At 43.2% G+C, this 22,311-nt stretch overlaps 1 protein-coding gene across 1 annotated transcript in view; it reads right to left on the bottom strand.

Moving 5' to 3' along the window:
• Positions 1–615: 615 nt before the first annotated feature.
• Positions 616–22,311, bottom strand: part of LOC149163578 (uncharacterized) — a 274,285-nt gene continuing 252,589 nt past the window's right edge. The window contains exons 5-6 of the mRNA XM_089430772.1: positions 7,449–7,509; positions 616–1,371 (exon numbers count right to left, since the gene is read on the bottom strand). Coding sequence (XP_089286898.1) covers positions 721–1,371; positions 7,449–7,509 — 712 coding nt within the window. The 3' untranslated portion in view covers positions 616–720. The remainder of the gene's footprint in view (positions 1,372–7,448; positions 7,510–22,311) is intronic.

The following is a 22,311-nucleotide window of genomic DNA, read 5'->3' as shown; positions in this document are numbered from 1 at the left end:
ATTCACAACAGAGGGAGTGTCAGTTGACTTGCCTATGTTGGAGACTAGTTCAGCAGAAATTTTCCATGTTGCAAGATACCATTCCCCGGAGCATACCTCTACTATGGTGACTGAAAGTGCATTTTTAAAGGATTTGTATGTACTTACTCTGTTTTTCAAAGGTTGTGGATGGATGAGATAAGTACCTAAACCAAACGATTTTTTCTTGTCAAGGATGCCAAAAGTATGTTGATGAGTGCCAATTCAGACCTTATTGCTGTGCTGACTGAAATAGACTAACTGCCTTTCTTTATGTATAAATTTTATTTTTGTATGATATAAGTAGTATTTTCTCAATAAAAATATATATTCGCAACAGAACGACAGTTGGAACTTGGAACCAATAAAAAAGCTCCTCAAAGATCAATCACATAATCTTCAAATCTTGCTAATGCTAATGAACTGTGCTTGCGAGAACTGTTGTTAATTAGCAATTCCACAGGTCAGGATAGCTTTTCTGTTTTTTGCAAGTGACAGACATGGTATATGAATTTTAAACCATACATATGAGAATAAAAATAAAGAACTATAGAGACAAAGAGCATGCAAGAGGCGTTCCAGAAATTCAACAGAGTCAACTTTTCATTGCATGTAACATTCAATGTTCATTGTGAAAGGGTGACTAATTCATCCAGCTTCATTACTGATGAAGAACCCCAAAATTACATGTATCGTAGTACTCTATAGATCTTTATGCTCAGAACTGTTTGATTTATTGCTTTTCTCCCCTGCATCACTTGAGCTACTCTCTGTCCCACTTTCTGATTCATCCATTTCATCATTTTTATTTATCAATCCCTTCATTGCACTCGAAGCGAATGGAGGAAAATTATGTTGATTATAATATGGCTGAGAAGGATGAGACAAATACTGTGAAGAAGGTTGAAATGCTTGATATCCATATGCAGAGGATGGGTAATGACTTGGAAGATATGAGTTCATATGATGCCATGCTGGCATAGATAGATAGCTGCCAGAAGGTCGTTGAACAGAATATGGGGGAAACATTGAATATGGTCGGGGTAGGGGAGGTAAAGGGCCTGTAGGAGCAGAAATATTTGTCATTATACTAGAAGTAGCAGATACAGGTGCAGCATGAAGATGTGGAGATGGTAAAGAGAGTGTTACTCCTGAAGTAGTCAAAACCTGAGGAAAACTGGAGGACCTAAATTGTTCTGATGACATGGACCTTCCTGAAACAGGGAGGACATACCGTCCTGCTTGTGATATTGGGGGCTTGCTAAGGAGCACAGGAGGTTGCCTCTTCCCTGATGATTTGCTTCCCGTCAAAACACTTTTTGCTGGCACTGTGGGTGCTGTCATCACAGCTTGCTGTAAAACAGAAAAACACATTTGAAGATTCATCAACTACTCATTGCAAGCATTGAAATTCAATAGATCAAATTTCATCTGATAGAATTTTATTCTATTAAATTTGAACAGATAATTCAAGACTTAAAGAGAATATATACTGTATATTCATTCTATGGTGAAAAAACTTCTTGAACAACAAAGCAGTAGTTGTCCAATTAAATTTACAAGTCAAGTAATATTCAATCCCAAAAGAGGACCCCGGGGGCCAGCTCAACTGGCAATGGCAGTGTAAATGAAGTATTATGTGTGAGGAGGTCCGTTGTTCAAATCCCCCCAATTCACCTTGTGCATGCAGAAAGGGGCCTAATGTACGCTCCTAGAGTTTATAGTGGTAACGGTTGAAAATGACCCCTTGTCACGCGAGTACGAGACTAGCCTAGTTGCCACTAGCCTGGTCGTTGATTCCTCTAGTCACAAAAAAAAACAACTATTTGTTGATTTGGGGTAGGTAGCACCGGATGTGCTTTAGCCATGAAAATTGGTGGAGAGGCTAAAGCACATGAGATCTCCAAGACCCAGAAATGGTTTGGGCAGATTCTAACTAGTTTGGGAGATATTAAAATAATTAATATTTTTAATGGAGTTCCTAAATCTAAACATAGGAAAATAAAATATTAATGGGTATTAATATAAAACTAGGTTAGAAGGTTTCAAAAGTCATGGATCAAGCCAAATCTAATATTAGCCGTTGATTAGAGATTTAATCTCGGCCGTTGAAGGACCAACAAGAAAAGTATAAGAGGAGCCTTGAGGGTCAGTTGGAAGGAACACCAGAGTGATCAGTCATTCGTTTTGCTAGAGCAGTGTTGCTAAGAAAAGTTGAATCAGTGATCAGCAGCGAGTACTAGAAAGAGAGGCAGAGATAGTGCCGAAAGACCAACGCGGAAGTAGAGAGCGAGAGCAGTGGCCAGAGCAGGCCACACAAAACCCAGCGGAGACAATGCAGAGCCCAGAGGGACTGCGTCATCCACGCAAAAGGCAGAGGGAGTGATGCAGAGGGTCCTAGAGGCTGTGCAGTGCCTCAGAGGGCTAACGCAGAGGGTCCTGTGGCTGACGCAGAGGCTAGAAGGGCCAGCGATGAGCTTCAGAGTCGTTGGAGAGAGTTTCGTGGGACAGGTTTTCTGAATACCTGTTTCCGAATAGAGAGTTATTTCTACCATGTATTTTTCTTTGTCGGGTGAGCCGGTTAGGAACCCGGTGGTACTCAAGGAAATACTTCATAATAATATACCCTTAGAATAACTACACCGGTTTTCCTGCATTGGGTTTTTCCGGGGAAATTTGTCCAAAAATAACGATGTCACTTGTGTGTTTGTTTTCTTTCAGCTGTTGATTTGTAGATGTTGTGACTGTATTGTGTTTATTTCGGTATTTAACTGTATTAATTAACTTGTTCGAATTTAAACAAGTCGAAGAAATAAACCAATAGAATACAAATTAATTTTCTAATAGATAGACTTAGAAAATTCAACATGGTATCAGAGCATGGTTGCAGATCACAGGAAAGCTAAAGGCATCAGCAGAGCAGAGCATTTATAGCAGATTCAGCTGTCCCGAGTGACAGAGTTGATCCTTGCAGAAAGCGACAGAGGAAGGGTTGACGCAGAGGGACTGCATCATCACTCCGGGCCTGAGAGAGGCCAGCGTAGAGGCTAAGGAAGGCAGAAACAGGCTCATGCAGAGCCACGCAGAGGCTAGGAGGGCTGTTGCAGTTGGCTAAGGGAGCTATTTTGCTGGTGCCGGGATTGTGCAAAACCAAGAGGCTCAATCATTCAGTGGTTGGGGCAAAGGTAGTTGTGGGCAGTTTGCGGGAGCAAAGCTAGTGGGTTACTGTGGTCAGAACAGTACCTAACAAGGCAAAACCAAGGTAGAGGGAGTTGCTGCCGAGGCGGATTTCTAGCCAAGGAATTTGAATCAGTGTTGCAATTGCACAGACGATCAAAGAGGGGCAACTCGACGATTGGCAAAAGGATTTCCAAGAGGGAAATCAGGACTTAGAGGGAGTCTAGCAGAGAACTTCCAGACGGAAAGTAGAGAGACTCAACAGGAGTCGAATAGAGAACTTCCAAACGGGAAGTAGAGAGACTCGGAGGAGTCGACAAAGAAGAGCATAGAGATGGCTGTGAATGGGCTGAGGGATCAGGATAGGGTGGACGAAGCATCCAACTTTGTGGTCTGGAAGGCCAGGATCCTGTCCATTCCAGACAGATATCGCATCAAGGCCTTCGCCTTGAAAGTAGTGGCAATCCTAGTTGACCCGGCTGAAAATGAGAAGTACGAGGAGGCAATGGCCAAGGCGAAGTGCATCATCCTTGATGGGGTCAAGGATCATGTGGTCCAACATATTGCCGAGAAGGAAATGACAAATGAGATGTGGGAAGCCCTGAAGAAATTGTACCAGCATACTTCCGTGCAGAGGAAGATGTTACTTGAGAATCAGTTGCGGTCATACCAGATGCAGAAGGGGGAGCAGATAGATCACTTCCTCGGTCGGTTGAAGGAGATCCGGGACCAGCTAACTTCCATAGGGGCCACGCCAGATGAAGAGATGTTGGTGAGGACCACACTTAACGCAGTCTCCGAGGAGTGGGAGACATTTGTCCAGAGTATACTGGGCAAGGCGGATCTTCCAGACTGGGAAGAATTGTGGGTGGCTCTTCACCAAGAGGAGATCAGGCGGTTGAGCAAGACGGGGAGTAGCGGGAAAGGAGTGAGGATCAAGAAGGAAGAGGAAGAGGATGCAGCTCTGGCATCTGCGGGAAAGCAGGAGAAGAGGAAGAAGAAGGACCTCTCCAAGGTCAAGTGCTTCCATTGTGGGGAACTGGGTCACTATACGAACCAGTGTCTGAGGAAGAGGGTGAGACTTTTGACTCTAAGCAGTGCCAACGAAGGTGGAGAAGGAGGTCAAGGAGGATGACGATTGTGCCATGAGTGCTCATGTACCTCTAGAGAAGAGGTGGGGAGACATCAAGCTGTAGTCAGGAAAACTACAGGCAATGACGGGCAGGATCCTTGAGGTACCCAACCTCTTGGAATATACCTTGCTACGGGGGCCCCGAAGACAAGTAGCAGCACTGGCGGATGTAGGTAAATATGAATGCAGATGAAGAGGCAAAGAGTGCTACATTGCAGGAGTCCCCGGGTAGCGCGAGGCTAGCAGGCTGCAACAGTGCGAGAGGCACGAGAGTGTTGCACCAGTGCAGGATGGCACAGAGAGGTGTGCAATGGTGCGAGATGCAGGGAGTTGTTGCAGCAATGCAGAGGTCAGTAGAGGGAGCACTTGTTAGCCGCAGAGAGAGCTTCAACAGTGGGAGTGTTTCTAGCCTAACAAGGATGTCAGAATTTGGGTGGATCAGTAACTTACTTCTCAGTAACTGAGTTGCAGTGCAGATGCAGTGTTGGAAGAAAGGACCAGCAGTAGCACGGATGCAGAGGGAGTTGTCATACGGATGCAACAGTGGCAGTCGCAGAGCCATGGGCAATGTACAGGATGCAGCAATGCATAGGATGTTGGGCGGAGAGGCCTAGCATCAACACAGGTACCGGTGCCAGATAATCAGAGTGATACTCAGTGTGGAGTATTACTAGAGCATAGTCCTCGCTAAGAGAGAGTGTTGATTTGGGGTAGCATCGGATGTGATCTAGCCATGAAAATTGTTGGAAAGGCTAAAGCACATGAGATCTCCAAGACCCAGAAATGGTTTGGGTAGATTCTAACCGGTTTGGGAGGTATTAAAATAATTAATATTTTTAATGGAGTTCCTAAGTCTAAACTTAGGAAAAATAAAATATTAATGGGTATTAATATATAACTAGGTTAGAAGATTCCAAAAGTCAACGATCAAGCCAAATCTAATCTTAGCCGTTGATTAGAGATTTAATCTTGGCCATTAAAGGACCAACGAGAAAAGTATAAGAGGAGGTTTGAGGGTCAGTTGGAAGAAACACCAGAGTGATCAGTGATTCGTTTCGCTAGAGCGGGGTTGCCAAGAAAAGTCGAATCAGTGATCAACAGTGAGGGGCAGTGAGTACTGGATAGAGAGGTAGAGACAGTGTCGAGAGACCAGCACAGAAGCAGAGAATGAGAGTATCAGCCAGAGCAGGCCACACAGAGCCCAGTAGAGACAACGTAGAGCCCAGAGGGACTGTGTCATCCACGCAGAAGGTAGAGGGAGTGACGTAGAGGGTCCTAGAGGCTGCGCAGTGCCTCAAAGGGCTGACACAGAGGGTCCTAGAGGCTTCGTAGTGCAACTGGAGGATGACGCAGAGGCCAGAAGGGCCAACGTTGAGTTTCAGAGTCATTGGAAAGGGTTTTGTGGGACAGGTTTTCTAAATACCTGTTTCCGAATAGAGAGGTATTGCACCCAATTGTACTCAAGGAAATACTGCATAATAATATACCCTCAAAATAGCTGCACTGGCTTTCCCACATTGGGTTTTTCCGGGGACATTTGTCAAAAAATAATGGTGTCACTTGTGTGTTTGTTTTCTTTCAACTGTTGATCTGTAGATGTTGTGACTGTATTGTGTTTATTTCGATATTTAACTGTATTAAATAACTTGTTCGAATTTAAACAAGTAGAAGAAATAAACCAGCAGAATATAGATTAATTTTCTAATGGATAGACTTAAAAAATTCAACACTATTCAATCCCAAAAGAGTAATGCAGATTCTATCCATCCTTTTTCCTTCTACTAGTTTGATTCTCCTTTAATTTGAATTTGCACTTTTATGATCTTTGGTAGTGAAGCAAACTCTTAGTGATTGCTAAATGAACCTGATGCAGGGTACGGAGTAGGAAGAGAAGATAAGAGGATATAGAAAGTTGAAACTGAAATAAAATAAAATGGCACACAAATTAAGGCTCTACGGGTCATGGAATGGATGGTATTGTATATCACTACCAGTTTCTATTTCTTTTTTCAGCTCATTAATATAGACTCTACCGGAGAGAATTTTATCTGTCAAATACTTTGCAATGTCTCCAAACTCTGCATATCAAAACCTTCTCATTTCTGATTAAAGTATCTCAAAAAACCTGCAGAGCAATCTGTGCCAGAACATTTTTTCTCACAAAATATACTTGAAGCACATGCAAGAAGGAGATATCCCATTTCAGAGGAACACAGCCAGAAAGAAAACAGTTCATGTAAATAAATAACTGTGGAAACAAAAACAGTTTAAATATCACTACGTAATGCCTTTACAAGGGAGAGATTATTAACCTTAGGAATTCAAACAGACGGATTCATTCTTAGAAACATTATTAAGACAAAAATTGGATTCAATACTGGAATTTCTCATTCTCATTTTATTAATTTTGATTTTGGAATCAGTCAAGGCATATTCTCATCCTTTAAAGCCTGGGGTGGTTAAACAGTCTTTGTCAAATTAGAACATGCTTCCACGTCTCAGTTACTGAGGAGTGCCCTTGCTTCTGGAGATATAGACGATAGATATTGAAAGTCATGGAAATTCTACTCTGCCCCACATGGATGAGTTCACAGCATTCAAATCTGATCTAGCAATATCAGCCAGGATAGGGTTATTCAGAAAAAATAGATTTTCTTCAGATTGTTCCCAAAGAATATATGCTGGATCTCCATGAAAAAAGCGGCAATACACATGTTCATGCCTTGGCCCACCGATGTATCAATTTGTGTATTATTTTAGGTGCATTAATGAATATAAGATGCATTCTCCCAAAAGAAAAGTTATTGATTTGGTAGGACTCATAGTTGTGCATTCCATATTCTGCAGGTTCTTGAACACAGGACAGGAAGAACATGCACTTATCGACATTTAAGTGAGAAAATAAAAAGACTGCAGTGCCTATAATGGATTACATAAGCATAGCGTAATGTATAGTAAAGAATATATGAAAATAGAGTAGTTGTGATATACTAGGAATTATCTCGAGATACCCAGAATTTGGAGAATATGCATATGCCTTATCTGTTAATGCAATTCGATAGTTAAAAAGCACTTACAATAAGCAAAGGAAGTAAGTGTATTCAAGGACGGAATAGCTTACCAGTGGATAGAACATTGGATATGAGTGAAACAACTCTTCCCCATCAGCATCCAAATCTGACCTGCAAATTTTCATCTTACATGTAAATCCAACATTTGGAATTTCAATCAGATAGACAGAAGATGCCAAATTAAGAACATTGGGAAAGAAAAGTCTGATGTCAACATATTATTGGACTGTAACATTAAAATGCATAAGTTATTAACTCGTTAACAAATAAAATATTCATATTTTGAAATAGTTCTCTTCTTTAACAGAAAGTCATAATTGAATAGAAAACGCTTCAATAATGTTATTGGCCATACTCTCAAATTCAACACAATATGTTAGCTTGCAACGAAATGAAAATGCATACTACTCTAGGGACATTGGTGCAAAGTTCTTATCACCAACTACATGGAATGAATGGTTAGACTATGACTATCAAATCTCCCATGTGGCCAAAACCCACTTGGTCAACCAACTTGACGTTCATCATCATTTCTAATGCAATAAAAAATTGAATGCTCTTGGCTCACTAATCCATGGTTCCACCTCCCACTATATCTCATAATGTGATGAGAAATGAATTGGTCATTTAAGGCCATATGAATTTGATCATTTAGGACAGTATATAAAGTTAAACATTGTCATTTAAGCCATACCTAATTCAAGCCTCGAAGGTTAGCACCTTGGCATGTACGAACAAAGATTCAAGGGAGGTAAACACTATGTTGTATATGATCACCAATTCTAAGGAAAAATACTAAGGATGACAATAATGCACTTAACAAATTAATATTTTCATTTTACAACAGATTCTAATAAATACTATCATGCAAAATTAATGTTTTTGAAAAGATTTGTTAAAGAAGGAAGCACCCCTAGCAAAAACGTTGAAATGCTATATTGTTTAGTAGATATGCCAAAATCATTTTGTCTAAATAGATGCATACATCTTTTGAAATATACCTAGCGAGGTATCTGTTGCCACCTAAACCCACACCCCAGTTAACGTGGAGAAAATATTTAACTCCACTTGGTGTGGCCTTAGGGGCAAGTTTCAAGTTGAGTAGTTGTCACTCAAACCTCAACTCTTCTGTCTAGGCTAACTCCTAGTGAAGCCAAGATGGGTGGACCCTATGAAAATAACTAAGAGTTAGCAAGCTCTAGAAAACGGAAAAAATGATTCTAGGAGTTAATTATAATTAACCAAGATGCATTCAACCATCAATGTATAAATAACAGCAGAATACTTCAAGCATGTAGATAAAATTAACAAGCATAAACCTTCATGATCATTTATCACAAGAGATATAACAACAAGGATCAATAAGCAACATAATTTCAAAGAATGAGATAAATAACAAGTAAAGACCAATGCCCAATGTGAAAGTAAATGTTCCAAGTAAAAGATAACAACTTGAAAATAAAATTCCTTGAAAATGATAGCTCAAATATGTTGATTTGGGGTAGCATCAGATGTACTCTAGCCATGAAAATGGGTGGAGAGGCTAAAGCACTTGAGATCACCAAGACCCAAAAATGGTTTGCGGAAATTCTGCCCAGTGAAGAAAATATTAAAATAATCAATATTTTTAATGGGTTCCTAAATCTAAACTTAGGAAAATAAAAATATTAATGGGTATTAATATAAAACTGGGTTAGAAGGTTCTAAACTTCTAGATGACATGGATCAAGCCAAATCTAATCTTAGCCATTGATTAGAGATGTAATCTCAGTCGTTGAGGACTCAACAAAAAAAGTATAAGAGGAGGCTTGAGGGTCAGTTGGAGATACACCAGAGTGATCAGTCAGTTCGATTTTCTAGAGCGGGGTTTGCTAAGAGAAATCGAACAAGTGATCAGTTGTAGCGAGGGGCAGTGAGTGCATAGAAAAGAGCCAGATATAGTGCCGCAAGACCAGCGCAGAGGCAGAGAGGTAGACGCAGAGCTAGAAGGAGCCACGCAGAGGCCAGCAGTGACTGCATAGAGGGCCAGCAGGCCTGCATGACTGATGCAGAGGCTGCAGAAGTGACGCAGAGGGCTAGAGAGGTTGCGTAGAGCCTCAGAGGGCTAACACAAAGGGTTTTAGGTTAACATAGAGGCCAGGAGGGCTGACACTGAGCCTCAAAGAGGCACTGGAGAGAGTTTCGTGGAGCAAACTTTCAGAATATTTGCTTCCGAAGAGAGGTATCACTACCAGATAGAGATCTTTGTCAGGTGAGCCAATTTGGCACCCAGTTGTACTCAAGAAAAGTTGCTTAATAATAAAACCCTCAGAACTGTTGCACCAGTTTTCCCAAGTTGGGTTTTCCGGGGACGATTGTCCAAAAATAACGGTGTCCCTTGTTTTGTCTATTTCTTTCAGTTGATGATATGTAGATGGTTTAGACTGCACTGTGTTTATTTCAATATTTATATGGTTAAATAACTTGTTCAGTAATTAAACAAGTAGGTGAAATAAACCAGATAGTCCTGGAAAATTTCTAACAGGTTAGACTTAGAAATTTCAACATGGTATCAGAGCATCGCAGATCACAAGAGAGCTAAAGGCACCAACTGAATCAGAGAATTTGCAACAAAAACAACAATATCAAGAGACAGAAGGAGTGACACAGAGGGCCCACATCATCATTTTGAGCTAGAGATAGGCCAGCGCAGAGGCAGACGAAGGCAGAAAAGGCTCACGAGTTGCCACGTCATCCTACTCAACCAGGTAGGAATGACGCAGTTGGCCAAAAGAGCGATTCAACCTTGCCGAGATTGCGCAGAGTTAAGAGGGCTCAATTTCTTCAGTTGTTGGGGCATAGGAAGCTGTGGGTAGATTGTGGAGTGTGGAGCTGGTGGGGTGTTGTTGATGTCGAGGCAAAACAATATCTAACAGGACAGAACCAAGGTAGAGGGAGTCGCTACCTAGGTGGATTTCTAGCCAAGAAATCCAGATCAGTGTTGCAGGAGCAAAGGTGATCAGAGAGGTACGATTCGACTGTTGGCAGAAGGACTTCCAGGAGGGAAATTGAGACTCAGAAGGAGTCTAGAAGAGAACTTCCAGGAGGGAAGTAGAGACTCAGAAGGAGTCGCAGAGAGAACTTCCAGGAGGGAAGTAGAGACTGAGAGGGAAGTAGAGACTGAGAGGAGCTGAAAAGAAGAGCAGAGATGGTAATGAACAGACTGAGGGATCAGGACAGGTTGGACAAAGCATCCAACTTTGATCCAGATTTAAGCAGGAACGCAACAAATTACAGAGATAACCATATACACAAAGATGCAGCGGAATTAATACTTCATTTCATTAATGGAAAATACTGACATATGCTTACAAACAGAAATGGCAATAAACTAGCTAGGGCGATGGTAGCTTATCTCTGAGAAGAGATGTGATGGCTACATGCCTCTGAACTGTTCTGAACTGTATTACAATGAGGCTCGAAGGCCTATTTATTGTTGAGAAACAATGGAAAACCCTTCACATACCGAAACCTAACCCTAGAAGATGAAACGCCAAATTGTGGGCCCCGTTTGGGTAAATTGGTACATCAATTTCCCGGGGTCGTAACTTTGGCATACGATCTCCGTTTGACGCGTACGATAGCTCGTTAGAAAGATCTATCCGAGTACTACCACTTTGGGAGGCAACACAGGGTTCGGTCGCCCCAGAATTCCAAAAAAACGTTGTTTAGGGCCTCAAAACGGCTCCGGAAGTTCAGGACCCGAAAAACTGCTAAAAATAGTAAACTGTGCTACAATTAAGGAAACTGAAAATGCTGAGAAAGACAATGGTGGGGGTCCAGGTGGACCTGGCAGGTGGCCACCAATATCCACCTGGATCATTCCTCCCCCCTTAGGAAGCAATGGTCCCCATTGCGTTGAGCTCCTCCATGAGATGAGGAAACCTCTGCTGAACTTGTTCCCTGGTGAGCCACTTGCCCTGCTGAAGGAGTTGGCCTGCTTTGACAACTCGATACAGTTGGATATGCTGTTGGCGAGTGTTCTTGATCTGTGTGTCCATGATCCGATCAGTTGCAGCTTGTTCCATGCAATCTGGATTTAATTCTGTGGGTTTGAGCTGTTCTGCAATGTCGGATGTGTCTAGCAATGGTGGAAAGTATGGCTGAAGGCGGTCCACATTGAACACTGGGTGCAGGCCAAGGAATGGGGGAATGCTGAGCTCAAATGCATTGTCTCCCATAGCCTTAGTAATGGTGTAAGGACCATATCGAAGTGGTCTCAATTTCCGATAGGCTCCAGTAAGGCGTTCCTTTTGCAAATGCAACCAGACTTTGTCGCCCACCTGAAACTTGTGTGGCACCCGGTGTTGATCATGTCGCTGCTTGTACTTGGCATTTGATTTCTCAAGAATGTCATGGACCTGCTGGCGAATATGTTGGATGCGCTCAATGAAGCTGGTGGCCTTATCTGTTTCGGACTGGACATGAGCTGAATTCATGTGAGTAGCTGCAAGTGGCATGGCCACATCAATGGGGCATAGTGGCTGGAATCCTAAACCCACCTGAAAAGGGCTATGGCCAGTGGAGCTGTGAAGAGCTCGGTTGTAGCTGTGCTGAACATAGGGGAGGCTCTCGTCCCATGTGCGTGGATGCTTTGAGTTATACATGCGCAGAATGTGCACAATCATCCTGTTGACAACCTCTGTTTGGCCATCAGTTTGAGGATGGAAGGCTGTGGACTTCGTGAGTTTGGTGTCCAGCATTGACCAGAGACTGGACCAAAATGTGCTGAGAAACCGACTGTCCCGATCTGAGATGATAGACTGTGGGATCCCAAAGTGCACCCACACTCGTTCAAAGAAGAGTTTAGCAGTGGCTTCTGCTGTGATATTCTTCTTGCAGGCCATCATAATGGCCATCTTTGAGAACCTGTCGACGACCACAAAAACACAGTCATTTCCATGCTTAGTGGAAGGAAGGCCTGACATGTAATCCATGGAGATGGATTCCCAAGGTCGACTAGGGGTAGGCAACGGGGTATAGAGGCCTTGCTTCTTAATGGTCGGTTTGGCAATGGCACAGGCAGTACATGATCGGATGTACTTCCCAACATCCTGTCGAAGATTCGGCCAATAGAAATAGTTTTGCAGTACTGCCACTATTTTCTCGACCCCGAAATGCCCAGCAGCCCGATTGTAGTGTGCTTCCCAAATCATCTTGGCACGCTCGCTTGAAGGAACACAAAGGTGACCGAGGTGGCATAATAGGGCATCCTGGAGGTGAAAATCTGCAACCTGCCGACCCTCCAAGAGTGTCTGGTATGTGTGGCCGAATTCTGGGTCGCTTTTGTAGAGAAGTGGCCAATCAGAAGTCTCGTGCCCGCAAGAGTTGAGCACGGTGGTTAGCGCCATGATCGGTGGTCGACTGAGGCAATCTGCAACATTATTGGTGCTGCCCTTTTTATACTTGATATTCAAGTGAAACTGTTGCAGGTATGTAGACCACTTCTGATGGCGATCATTCTGCAATTTCCCTTGGGTCTGTATGAATTGCAGAGGTCGGTGGTCTGTGTGGATGACCGTTTCCTTCCCCAAAATGTAATGCTTCCATTGTCGGCAGGCCTGTACAATGGAATACATCTCTTTATCATAAGTGGGGTACTTCCGGACTGTGTCTGAAAGTGTTTCACTGTGATATGCCACTGGATGTCCATGTTGAGTAAGGACTGCCCCAATAGCATAGTCAGAGGCATCTGTCTCGACCTCAAATGGTTGTTGTAAATTTGGTAACGCGAGCACTGGTGCCGTGCAGAGGCGATCCTTCAACTCCCTGAATGCCTTCTGTTGAGATTCAGACCAAAAGAATTTTGCTTTCGCCCCGCCCTTGGTGACTTGACTCAAGGGCCAAGAAATATGAGAAAATCCCAACACAAACCTGCGGTAGAAGTTGGCAAGACCTAGAAAGCTGCGGAGCTCTGTTAGAGTGGTTGGAGAGGGCCAATCCCGAATGACTTGGACCTTGGCTGGATCGACATGCACCCCCTGTTCATCAATGATGTATCCCAGATACTGGACCTCGGTCATGCCAAAAGTGCATTTCTCCAAATTGGCACATAGCTTGTGTTGCCGCAGTGTTTGGAGAACCTGTCGGATATGGTGGAGGTGCTCTTCCCAACTCTGGCTGAAGATCAGAATGTCATCCAAGTATACTACTACAAAGGAGTTGGTGAATGGCCGCAAGATGTCATCCATTAGCCTCATAAAGGTTGCAGGAGCATTCGTCAATCCGAAAGGCATGACCAACCATTCGAAGAGGCCCTCCTTGGATTTGAAGGCAGTCTTCCACACATCTGAGGGTTCAATTGGTACCTGGTGATATCCTGACTTCAGATCGATCTTGCTGAAATATTTCGCCCCCTTTAGTTGGTCTAGGAGGTCATCAATCCGCGGGATCGGGTACCTATTACGGACAGTGATCTTGTTCAGCGCCCGATAGTCAATACAGAGTCTCCACGTCCCATCCTTCTTCTGTACCAACACTATCGGGCTCCCACAGGGCGAAGAACTCGGACGGATGTGACCTTTCTGTAGGAGCTCCTGAATCTGCCTCTTGATTTCATTGTTCTCCAGAACGGAGCGCCGATAAATTGGTCCATTGGGTAGCGGCGCACCTGGGGTCAGATCAATGGAGTGCTTGACTTGACAGTGCAGAGGAACCCCTGCTGGGGAGGTGAAGATGTCTTTGTACTCCTCCACAATCTTGTCCATTTGTAGCTGCCGTGCAGAGGGACCTCGTTTGGAGGCCGCGGCCACTGTCTTCTTCTTCCCTTGAGGGCGTATCATCAGGAAAACAAATTTCCTGGTTTTGGAAATGATCTTACTGCATTGTTTTGCAGTAATCAAAGAGATGGCGGCAGGTGGTGGTACCTCTGGTATCCTGAACAACTTATTTCCCAATGTAATAATAACAGCACGGGGCCTTGATTCATACACAGCATGTCGCTTCCACAAGTATGGTTGTCCTAGTAATACATCACAAACTTCAAGGGGAGCAATGTCACACAATACCTCATCCGTGAAGGGCTTGATGTTGTATGGAAGGCGACACTGCTGGCTCACGCGAAGATCTCGCCCTTGGTAAAGCCACCCAATGGTGTATGGTTGTGGATGTGCTGTGGTCGGTAAGCCCAACCGCTTCACGACCTCTGCCGAAATGAGGTTCTTTTGACTCCCGCTATCAACAATGAACTGTATCGGGGAGCCCTTGACCCACATCTGGGAGTGGAAGAGACGCTCCTCCTCCTCTGGATCTTCGGGTTCATTTTTCTGGATCTTTGCGGTAGCAACAGTGGCGCTGGGATCCGCATCAATGATCTGCTTCCCTTTTTCATACCCCTTATCGGGTTCTGACTCAGAGTCGGAACATGCATCTGATTCTGAAACCTTTAGCTCAGCCACCAGTGACTGTTTGGCCCGACACTCACTTGTGTTGTGAGTGGAGCTCTTATGGAACTCGCACCATTTTCCAGTGTCCTTTCTCGGCTTCACGGCGTTGCTCTTTGCTTGCAGCTTCAGCTGGTTGTCTTGGGCTGTCCCGCCTTAGCTTTGTCCTTTGTTCTGTGGTTTAGGGGCACCTTTCCCCTGCTTTGGATTCGCAGATCCAAAGTCTCGCTTCTTTTGTTTAAACTTCTGCTCGACTTTGACGGCATACCGGTATGCTGCGCCGAGCGAGGGGATGTTTAGGAACTGTATTTCTTCCTGGATGTACTTGTGCAGGCAGCCACGGTATTTGAGTATCAAATGTTGCTCTGAATCCTTGATACCCAACTTTGTGCGAAGGGTATGGAAAAGATTGGTGAACTCCGGCACATCTTGGTCCCTTCCCTGCCGCAGCGTGGTCCACTTTATGTATTCATCCTCATAGCTTCCGATAGGGTAGTACTGCTCCTTGATGGCATCCCGGAACGAATCCCAGGTGGGTGCGGCTGAAAATAGTGAGCCAGTACTTTCATCCTTCTGCTCGCAGTAGGTTTCCCACCAGTCCTTGACGTGGGGGGCTGCTTTGAGAAGAGCAAAAACAATCTTTTCCCGACTCGAAAATTCATGAACAGAAAAATAACCCTCTAGCAGATTTAACCATTTATCTACGGCATCGGCGTCTATCTGACCCTCGAATATGGGGATTTCAAAATTAACTTGTACCTTAAAGGGTGTGGCGTTTCCAGAGGAGCTGCTGGAAGCCGATGCGCCGCTTCTGGGTAGCCGCTGAAGGATCTGCGCAAAGCTGTCCATCATCGCGTTCCGTTGTCGCTCGAGCGCTTCTTCGAGCAAGATTTTGATGGGATCTCCTGCCCCCTCGTCTTTCTTCTCGTCCGCCATGGGAGGCCGTCGGGATTTGCGAGGCTGGTCTTGCAAAGGTTCAACCAGTTCAAGCCCTAACTCCTTATATCCCGACCTTGTTGGGGACATGCAAAGAAAAACAGAGAAAAAGCAGACCGCTCTGATACCACTGATCCAGATTTAAGCAGGAACGCAACAAATTACAGAGATAACCATATACACAAAGATGCAGCGGAATTAATACTTCATTTCATTAATGGAAAATACTGACATATGCTTACAAACAGAAATGGCAATAAACTAGCTAGGGCGATGGTAGCTTATCTCTGAGAAGAGATGTGATGGCTACATGCCTCTGAACTGTTCTGAACTGTATTACAATGAGGCTCGAAGGCCTATTTATTGTTGAGAAACAATGGAAAACCCTTCACATACCGAAACCTAACCCTAGAAGATGAAACGCCAAATTGTGGGCCCCGTTTGGGTAAATTGGTACATCAATTCCCCGGGGTCGTAACTTTGGCATACGATCTCCGTTTGACGCGTACGATAGCTCGTTAGAAAGATCTATCCGAGTACTACCACTTTGGGTGGCAACATTAGGGCTCGGTCGCCCCAGAATTCCAAAAAAACGTCGTTTAGGGCCTCAAAACGGCTCCGGAAGTTCAGGACCCGAAAAACTGCTAAAAATAGTAAACTGTGCTACAATTAAGGAAACTGAAAATGCTGAGAAAGACAATGGTGGGGGTCCAGGTGGACCTGGCAGGTGGCCACCAATATCCACCTGGATCAAACTTTGTCATATGGAAGGCCAGGATCCTGTCTATTCTAGATAGACATCACATCAAGGCCTTCGCCTTAATAACTGTGGCTATCCCAGTCAACCCAACTAATAATGAAAGGTATGAGGATGCGATGGCCAATGCAAAGTGCATAATCCTTGATGGGGTCAAGGATCATGTAGTTCAACATATTGCCAAGAAGAATACGACAAAGGAAATGTGGGATACCTTGATGACATTGTATCAAGGAACTTCCCTGCAAAGGAAGATGCTACTGGAGAATCAACTGCGGTCGTATCAGATGCAGAAGGGGGAGCAGATAGATCACTTCCTTAGCAGGTTGCAGGAGATTCAAGACCAACTAACTTCCACAGGGGCCATGCCAGATCAAGAGTTAATGGTGAGGACCGCCCTAAACACAGTCTCCGAGGAATGGGAGACATTCGTCCAAAGTATTTTGGGCAGAGAAAATCTTCCAGGATGGGAAGAATTTTGGGCAACTCTTCGCCAAGAAGAGATTAGACGACCGACCAAGGCGGGAAGTAGTGGCAAAGGAACGCGAGTAAAAAAAGAGGAGGAAGAGGATGCGGCTCTGGCATCTGCGGGGCAGCAAGGACATCTCCAAGATAAAGTGCTTCAACTGTGGGGAGCTAGGCCATTATGCAACCTAGTGTCCTAGAAAGAAGAATAAGGGAGAGGCTTTTGACTGCAAGGCAATGCCAGCTAAGGAAGAGAAGGAGGTAGAGGATGATGACGATTGTGCCATGAGATCTCATGTACCTCTAGAGAAGAGGTGGGGAGACATTGAGCTATAGTGAGGAGGACTACAGGAGATGAGGGGAAGGATCCTTGAGGTACCCAAACTGTTGGATCATATCCGGCTATGGGAGCCCCAAAGTGACAGTAGCAGGATGGCGAATGTCGGTAGAAGAAGATGCGGATGGAATAGCAAAGAGTGCTAGAGTGTAGTAGTCCCAAGCAGCGCAGAGAGGGTTGCAACAGTGCGAGAGGCACAAAGGAGGTTGCAGCAGTGCAGGAGGGCACAAAGGTGTTTGCAGCGGTGTGAGAGGCATAGAGTTTGTTGCAGCAGCACAAAGGCAGCAGAGGGAGCACAGGATAGCGGTAGAGAGAGCTTCATCATCAGGAGGGTTTCTAGCGTGACAAGGATGTCAGTGGTTGGGTAGATTAGTTACCATCGTCTCAGTAATTGAGTTGTAGTGCAGTAGTAGCAGTGGTAGTGCTATGGGCAGCACAATGCAGCATGATGAGAGAGGGCTAGAGTGCAGATGCAGTGTTGGGAGAAAGGACCAGCAACAACATGGACGCAAAGGGAACTACCGTACAGATGTAGCAGTGGCAGTGGTAGAGCCATGGGCAACAGTGCAGAGGATGTTGGGCAGGAAGGCTAAGCATCAGCGCAGGTACCAATGGCGAATGATCAGGGTGATGCTCAGTGGTGGAGTATTACTTGAGCACATTCCTTGCTAAGAGGGAGTGTTGATTTAGGGTAGCATCAGATGTGCTCTTGCCATGAAAATTGGTGGAGAGGCTAAAGCACATGAGATCTCCAAGACACAAAAATGGTTTGGGGAAATTCTTCCCGATGAAGGAGATATTAAAATAATTAATATTTTTATTGGATTCCTAAATCTAAACTTAAGAAAATAAAAATATTAATGGGTATTAATATAAAACTCGGTTAGAAGGTTCTAAATGACATGGATCAAGCCAAATCTAATATTAGCCATTGATTAGAGATGTAATCTCGGTCGTTGAAGACTCAACAGAAAAAGTATAAGAGGAGGCTTGAGGGTCAATTGGAGATACACTAGGGTGATCAGTCAATTCGATTTTCTAGAGCTGGGTTTACTAAGAGAAATCGAACCAGTGATCAGTTGCAGTGAGGGGCAGTGAGTGCATAGAAGAGAGGCAGAGATTGTGCCGGAAGACCAATGTAGAGGCAGAGAGGCAGACGTAGAGCCAAAAGGAGCCACGCAGAGGCCAGCAGTGACTGTGTAGAGGGCCAGAGGGCATGCGTGGCTAATGCAGAGGCTGCAAAGGTGATGCACAGGGCCAGAGAGGCTGCACAAAGCCTCAAAGGGCTAAGGTAGAGGGTTTCAAGCTGACGCAGAGGTCAGGAGGCCTGACGCTGAGCCTTAGAGAGGCATTGGAGAGAGTTTCGTGGAGCAGACTTTCAGAATATCTGCTTCCGAAGAGAGGTATTACTTCCAAATAGAGATCTCTGTCGAGTGAGCCAGTGTGGCACCTAGTTGTACTCAAGAAAAGTTGCTTAATAATAAAACCCTCAAAACTGCTGCACTGGTTTTCCCAAGTTGGGTTTTTTCGGGGACGATTGTCCAAAAATAATAGTGTCCCTGTGTGTTTGTCTATTTCTTTCAGTTTATGATCTATAGATGGTTGAGAATGCATTGCATTTATTTCAATATTTATATGGTTAAATAACTTGTTCAGTAACTAACCAAGTAGGTGAAATAAACCCGATAGTGCAAGAAAATTTCTAACGTGTTAGACTTAGAAATTTCAACAAAATATAAATCTTGAAAGTGAAAGATAATGCCTGAAAGAAAGTTCTTGGAAACTGTAATTGCCCAAAGATAAATACGCTTTCGACAAGTAAAGGTAATAACCAAGTACAATAGATGTTGAAAACGAAATGTATTGAGGTGCCATTTGGTTCATTTTAAATTAAGTTAGATTGTCACCTGAGAAATTAAGTTAGATTGTCACCTGAGTTAAGGTAAATTTAGTGATGATTGCAAAAATCAAACTAAGCTAAGGTTATACTTTATCTTCAGGCCTTATCATCACTAGGTTAAGGAAAGCTGCAAGGAGACCCAAAGGAGGAGCTAAGGCTCCGTGCGCTCCTCAGATTTCACAAGTTAGCCCACTTGCAAGTAGATCCAACATTGGGTAACCCAATATGATTTAGCAAGTCAAGTGTTTACTGATTTTCCCCAAACCCAGTATAAGAAGTCTTAGAAGAGAAAGGGTGCTTAATAATCTATCTAACCAGAACACTGTTGGAACTTGCGGGAGGTAAATTACTCTTTGGAAAAGAAATAAACTTAACTCTATTCTAAAGCAATTAGTCTAATCTAGGAATGTAAAGAAAATGCTTCTCTAGATGCTTCAACGAAATAAACAAGAAAGCTAGACTAGATTGCAATGAAATGAAAGAAATTTGCATCTACTCTAATGATGTGATTACCTACTTTAAGTTAATTTGGAATCCAATCCATAAAATGCAAAGCATGAAAATGCACACCCACAAAAAGATCCCCAATTGGGGAAGAGGGATGCTTAGAGAGATTTCCCATAACTCCCAATAAAAGATTGCAATTCTTTATTAGACCCCTTTTGTGAGAGATGGGATCGAAATCAAAGAATATGAAAATACCTTAAAGGGATGAGAAGATTAAAGAAGTTACAATGAATGTTGTTATGTTTGTCGCTTGTCACGTACACTTAACAGTTAGTGAGAAAAACCTTTAACCCCACAAGGTGTGGTTGGTGGCAAGAACTACGAGAAGGGGTTGTCACCTATTCTCAATTCTCTCCGTTTAAGCTATCTCCTAGGTTATCTAAGGGGGGTGGTTCCCAATGAAAAGTTATATGATATGAGTCTCTAGGAGAAAGGTTAATTTGGATTACTTCTAAAAAAATAGTTTGTTTCCAAGAAAAAAGCAAGCATATGAATAAATGAGAAAATTTCAATGATATATTCAAAGTATAGACCAATACCTTAAAGTAAATAACAATAGCTTGCTCAAAAATGAAATCAAGATGCAATGATAGACAATCTTGCAAAATCAAATGTTAGACCAATGATAAGCATATAAACATCAATTGCAACTATAAAGGAGATAGTACTTGAAAGTAAATGCTCAAATAACAAGATAATGACATCAACTACTTATGAGCTTAAATGATCATCAAAGCAATATATATATATATATATATATATATATATATATATATATATAGATATATGAAAGAACTTTGCAATAGAGTTGAACCAATGAAAGATATTCCAAGTACAAAAAAGCTAAATGCTGCAAAAGTAAAAGGATTATACTTGCATAATAAATGCCTCTTGAAATAAACGTGATATGTGCAGACAAGACTCAAGTAAATCCAAGATAGCATAAATAGGAGAATTGCATTTGCAAGTAAAATTGTGATATAGATGTGCTCTTGGTTTATTTTATTAGTTGTGTTCTAAATCAAAGTTTCAATTGAACTCTTATCCCCAGACCTTGTTAGGATATTCCGACACATAGGATATAGTTAAGTTCAACTTGGTCTAGTGTAGAGTTAGGTAAAGTGTGTTTCTTTACCGTTGTACAGTTTGTAACTTACAATCCGACGGTCACGATATGTAGTGATCCGACGGTTCATTCTCTCCTCGGTATTACCGACACTTGATCCGTGGCTTGACACCCGATTGGTCCATGAATTCTATTTAAAGCGCATGGAGGGTCATTGTTCGGGTAATCCGTGCATGAGAGAAGCTTATGTAAATTTTCATTCTTTGATTAATAAATTGCCTGTAGTACCCACGTTGGGACAGGCCATGGACTGTTTCCCTCTTTGAGGGTTTTAACCACGTCAAAAATACTGGTGTATTGATCTGTGATCTGGTTGTGAGCGGTGTCCTTTTGGTATTCTTTCTGAGGAACTTACCCTGTAAATTCCTACATGGTATCAGAGCTTGGACCCAGGTTCGATTCCCCCAAGTTTCGTTTGAGGGGGGGTGTTGGAAGAATCACCGCACCTCTATAGAATCCATAATTTCCACCCTGGGGATCCTAGTTACTGGCTTGTAATGTTTACCAACACCTGCGGGTTTTGGTGTAACGGCAAACCTCCATATTGTGCAACAGATGATCAGGTTGCAGACATCTTCACAAAGGCTCTCACAGAGGCGAAGTTCACTAAACTTCGATATATGCTTGGAGTTCAGGAAGTTGTCACTAAGGGGGGATAGGCTCTAGTGCCTCCTTCCCTCTCCTATTGTGTCATATTTGTAAATCCTTCAATCCTATCCCAAGTTGTTCTTAAGGGGGGATGTTAGGATATTCCGACACATAGGATATAGTTAAGTTCAACTTGGTCTAGTGTAGAGTTAGGTATAGAGTTAGGTAAAGTGTGTTTCTTTACCATTGTACATTTTGTAACTTACAATCCGATAGTCACGATATGTAGTGATCTGACGGTTCATTCTCTCCTTGGTATTACCGACACTTGATCCGTGGCTTGACACCCGATTGGTCCATGAATTCTATTTAAAGCGCATGGAGGGTCATTGTTCGGGTAATCCGTGCATGAGAGAAGCTTATGTAAATTTTCATTCTTTGATTAATAAATTGCCTGTAGTACCCACGTTGGGACAGGTCGTGGACTGTTTCCCTCTTTGAGGGTTTTAACCACGTCAAAAATACTGGTGTATTGATCTGTGATCTGGTTGTGAGCGGTGTCCTTTTGGTATTCTTTCTGAGGAACTTACCCTGTAAATTCCTACAGACCTCACCCTCACCCGAAATCCGGATATCACAGTGAAGAGTCAATAGGGGTGGAGGGTCCCTTGAGTCTATACAACCAACTTAAGTTGGAGGTCGATTTTAGTGATGCTTGAAAATGGGCCTAAGTAAAGTGCACGTAAAATTTCCCAAGGTAGATTGCAATGCTTGAAAGTGAACTGAAATAAGATTGATGCCCACATTAACTTTGCAAAAGGAAATTTAATTTGAGAAAAGATAATTAGCTTGATGTAAAAGTAAATAGTTGGTTTG

Source organism: Pinus tabuliformis, chromosome 5_1 (genome assembly GCF_031772625.1).
Source record: "Pinus tabuliformis cultivar Carrire ecotype Pingquan chromosome 5_1, CPIR1, whole genome shotgun sequence".
In the NCBI taxonomy this organism is placed as follows: domain Eukaryota; kingdom Viridiplantae; phylum Streptophyta; class Pinopsida; order Pinales; family Pinaceae; genus Pinus; species Pinus tabuliformis.
The sequence above is the reverse complement of the archived record's forward strand: the minus strand, read 5'-3'. Positions and strand labels throughout refer to the sequence as shown.